The sequence below is a fragment of the Calidris pugnax genome, unplaced genomic scaffold (assembly GCF_001431845.1).
Source record: "Calidris pugnax isolate Ruff unplaced genomic scaffold, ASM143184v1 scaffold469, whole genome shotgun sequence".
NCBI classification, from domain to species: Eukaryota; Metazoa; Chordata; class Aves; order Charadriiformes; family Scolopacidae; genus Calidris; species Calidris pugnax.
In genome coordinates, this window is record NW_015091303.1 from 372,951 (window position 1) to 377,488 (window position 4,538).

At 66.8% G+C, this 4,538-nt stretch overlaps 1 protein-coding gene across 1 annotated transcript in view; it reads left to right on the plus strand.

Annotated features, from left to right (window-relative positions):
• Positions 1–4,538, plus strand: part of LOC106899145 (semaphorin-6C-like) — a 44,635-nt gene that overhangs the window by 18,770 nt on the left and 21,327 nt on the right. Inside the window, exons 4-8 of the mRNA XM_014960827.1 lie at positions 30–118; positions 1,670–1,887; positions 2,704–2,829; positions 2,941–3,096; positions 4,201–4,437. Coding sequence (XP_014816313.1) covers positions 30–118; positions 1,670–1,887; positions 2,704–2,829; positions 2,941–3,096; positions 4,201–4,437 — 826 coding nt within the window. The remainder of the gene's footprint in view (positions 1–29; positions 119–1,669; positions 1,888–2,703; positions 2,830–2,940; positions 3,097–4,200; positions 4,438–4,538) is intronic.

Here is a 4,538-nt window from a genome sequence, read left to right on the forward strand (position 1 = left end):
CTGATGGTCCCCCCTGTCCCCCCCCCCAGAGCCCCACTTCGTGCAGGCGCTGCCCTACGGCCCCTACATCTACTTCTTCTTCAGGGAGGTGGCGGTGGAGCTCAGCGCCCTGGGCAAGGTGGGCACGGGGAGGGGGTGGCACGGGGTTGGGGGGGGACACCCATGGGTGCCCACACCCCCCGGCATCGGGGTGGGGAGACCCCAGCACCCCTCCCCAGGGTGTCTGTGGGTGCCCCCTGGGTGCCAGCCCAAGGTGCCAATGGCCCTGGGTGACAGTGCTGGTGCCCGTGGGACCCCGGGTGGTGATGTCTGTGGGTCCCGGGGGGGTGACACCCATGGGTGCCCATGTGCCGATGCCCACGGGTCCCTGGGAGGTGACACCTGTGGATCCTGGGGTGGTGGCACCCATGGGTGGCCAGGGGACAATGCCCATGGGCCCCGGGGTGCCAATATCTGTGGGTCCCAGGGAGGTGACATCCATGGGTGCCCTTGTGCCAATGTCCCTGGGTCCCTCATAGTGACACCCATGGGGGCCCAGGGGATGATGCCTCTGTGGGCCTTGGGTTCCAACAGCCATGGATTCCTGGGTGGTGACATCCATGGGTGCCCTTGTGCCAATGTCCCTGGGTCCCTCATAGTGACACCCATGGGTGCCCAGGGGATGATGCCTCTGTGGGTCTTGGGTTCCAACAGCCATGGATTCCTGGGTGGTGACATCCATGGGTGCCCTTGTGCCAATGTCTGTGGGTCCTGGGGTGGTGGCACCTGTGGGTGCCCAGGTGCCAGTGACCATGGGTTCCTGGGTGGTGACATCCATGGGTGCCCTTGTGCCAATGTCCTTGGGTCCCTCATAGTGACACCCATGGGTGCCCAGGGGACGATGCCTCTGTGGGTCTTGGGTTCCAACAGCCATGGATTCCTGGGAGGTGACATCCATGGGTGCCCTTGTGCCAATGTCTGTGGGTCCTGGGGTGGTGGCACCTGTGGGTGCCCAGGTGCCAGTGACCATGGGTTCCTGGGTGGTGACATCCATGGGTGCCCTTGTGCCAATGTCCCTGGGTCCCTCATAGTGACACCCATGGGTGCCCAGGGGACGATGCCTCTGTGGGTCTTGGGTTCCAACAGCCATGGATTCCTGGGAGGTGACATCCATGGGTGCCCTTGTGCCAATGTCTGTGGGTCCTTTGTGGTGACACCTATGGGTGCCCTTGTGGTGACACCCATGGGTGCCCAGGTGCTGATGCTTGTGGGTTCCTGGGTGGCGATGCCTGTGGGTCCATGACTGGTGACACCCATGGGTGCCCAGGGGATGATGCCCATGGGTCCCGGGGTGGTGGCACCCATAGGTCCCGGGGCGGTGACACCCATGGGTGCCCAGGGGATGATGCCCATGGGTCCCGGGGTGGTGGCACCCATAGGTCCCGGGGCGGTGACACCCATGGGTGCCCATGTGCCGATGCCCATGGGTCCTTGGGAGGTGACACCTGCGGATCCTGGGGTGGTGACATCCATGGGTGCCCTGGGGACGATGCCCATGGGTCCTGGGGTGGTGGCACCCATAGGTCCCAGGGTGGTGACACCCATGGGTGCCCTGGGGACGATGCCCGTGGGTCCCGGGGTGGTGGCACCCCTGGGTGCCGGGTGCTGACGCCCGTGGGTGCTGGCGCAGATGGTGGTGGCGCGGGTGGCCCGCGTTTGCCGTAACGACCGGGGGGGCTCCCCGCGGGTGCTGGAGCGGCGCTGGACGTCCTTCCTGAAGGTGCGGCTGCAGTGCTCCGTCCCGGGCGACGCCGTCTTCTACTTCGATGTCCTGGAGGCCGTGACGCCCCCCCGGCCCCTGCACGGGCGCCCCGCCGTCCTCGCCCTCTTCGGCACCCAGCCCAACAGGCACGGCAGGGGGGGGGACAGGGACAGGGGGGACGTGGGGATGAAGGTGATTTGAGTGTGGGGACGCATTTGGCCAAGGGGACGTGGGGCAGGGGAGCGGGACGTGGGGACATGGGAGATGGAGACGTGGGGATGTGCTCACACGGGGACACAGAAGATGGGGACTTGGGGACACGAGAGGGACAGACATGGGGACATGGGAGATGGGGACATGACAGGGACAGACATGGGGACACAGGAGATGGGGGGACAGGGACTTAAGAGGGACAGACATGGGGACATGGGGATGAACTCCCATGGGGACATGGAAGATGGGGATGTGGGACATGGGAGGGACAAACACAGGGACTTGGAGATGGACTCACAGTGGGACATGGGGACATGGGAGATGGGGACATGACAGGGACAGACATGGGGACACGGGAGATGGGGACGTGGGGACATGGAAGGGACAGACATGGGGACATGGGAGATGGGGACATGGGAGGGACAGACATGGGACATGGAGGTGGGGACATGACAGGGACAGACATGGGGACACGGGAGATGGGGAGACAGGGACTTGAGAGGGACAGACATGGGGACATGGGGTTGAACTCCCACGGGGACATGGGAGATGGGGACGTGGGGACATGGAGGTGGGCTCACGTGGGGACACGGGAGATGGGGACACGGGGACAGACTCACAGGGGACACAGCAGGAACAGGGCTTGTGGGGACACAGTGGGGACCGAGAGGGGCTCTGGCCGAGCCGACAGCCCCGGGAGGGGACGGGGGTGTCCCTGAGGCCGATGTCCCCCCCCGCTGCCCCCACAGCATCCCCGGCTCGGCCGTCTGCGCCTTCTACCTGGCGGACGTGGAGCGGGCCTTCGAGGGGCCCTTCGCCGAGCCCCGCGGGGCCACCTGGACCCCGGTGCCGGAGGAGAGGGTGCCCCAACCCAGGTAACCCCCAAAAACACCCAAACACGGGGATTTCCCCCCAAAAAACACCCAGACACGGGGATTTCCCCCCAAAAAACACCCGGACGTGTCCCCCCCTCAACCCTGTCTCAGGCCGGGCTGCTGCGCCGGGATGGGACCGGCCACCGGCGTCGTCACCTCCGGGGACTTCCCCGACGAGACCTTGTCCTTCGCCAAGGAGCACCCGCTGCTGCACGGCGCCGTGGCACCCGCCGGCGGGCGGCCCCTCTTCACACGCACCGGCACCAGGTGCCCCCCCTGGGGTGGGGGGACAAGGGGACCCCCCCTGGGTGGCCTCGGGGACAGGGGGTGGCTCGTGCGAGGTGGGCGAGGGGGTGCAAAGGGGTGGGGAAGGTCCTCGTGCGAGGCTCTTGTGCAAGGGTGAGTGAGGCCCTGGGGTGAGGCCCCGGTGTGAGTGACCTGTGCGAGGCCTCGTGCAAGGCCCTGTGTAAAATGGGTGTGAGGAGGGTGCAAGGAGGGTGTGAGGCCCCATGTAAGCAGGATGCAAGGCCCCATGCAAGGTGGGTGCAAGGAGTGTGCAAGGCCCCGTGTGAGACCCTGTGCAAAGCTCCATGCAAGGAGGGTGCAAGGCCTGGTGTGAGGAGGGTGTGAGGCCCTGTGCAAAGCTCCGTGTGAGGTGGGTGCAAGGTGGGTGCGAGGCTCCGTGTGAGCTCCTGTGCAAAGCCCCGTGTGAGGCCCCGTGCAAGGTGTGAGGCCACACGTGAGCAGGGTGCAAGGTGGGTGTGAGGATGGTGCAAGGCCCTGTGCAAGGCAGGTGTGAGGAGAGTGTGAGGCCCTGTGCAAGGTGGGTATGAGGCCACATGTGAGCAAGGTGGGTGTGAGGAGGGTGCAAGACCCCGTGTGAGGCAGGTGTGAGGAGAGAGCGAGGCCCTGTGCAAGGTGGGAATGAGGCCACACGTGAGTAGAGTGCAAGGTGGGTGCGAGGAGGATGCAAGACCCTGTGCAAGGCAGGTGTGAGCAGAGTGTGAGGCCCCGTGCAAGGTGCGTATGAGGCCACATGTGAGCAGGGTGCGAGGCCCCGTGTGAGGAGGGTGCAAGGCAGGTGTGAGGAGAGTGCGAGGCCCCGTGCGAGGCGGGTATGAGGCCACATGTGAGGAGAGTGCAAGGTGGGTGTGAGGATGGTACAAGGCCCTGTGCGAGGCGGGTGTGAGCAGAGCGTGAGGCCCCGTGCGAGGCCCTGTGTGAGCAGGGTGTGAGCCCCTGTGCAAAGCCCCGTGTGAGGAGAGTGTGGGGCCCCGTGCAAGGCCTTGTGCGAGGCCCCGTGCAAGGCCCCATGTGAGGCAGGTGTGAGGCCTCGTGCAAGGCCCCGTGCGAGGTGTGTGCTGGGCGCAGGCTGACGCAGCTGGCGGTGGACACGGGCGCGGGGCCGCGGGGGAACCAGACCGTGCTGTTCCTGGGCGCCGAGGACGGGCGGGTGCTGAAGGTCCTGGCGGCCGCGCGGCAACCGGGGCCCCCCCGGCCCCACGGTGTCACCCCGGCCCCCGGGGACGGGCAGGGGCTGGGGGGCAGCGGGGACACTGGCCCCGAGACCCTGCTGCTGGAGGAGATCAGCCTCTACGACCCCGGGCGGTGGGTGCCAGGAGCTGGGGGGGGCACCTTGGGGGCTGGGGGGGCTGGTGGGCACCTTGGGGTGTGGGGTTCATGGGTGCTGGGGGGGCTGATGGGTGCTG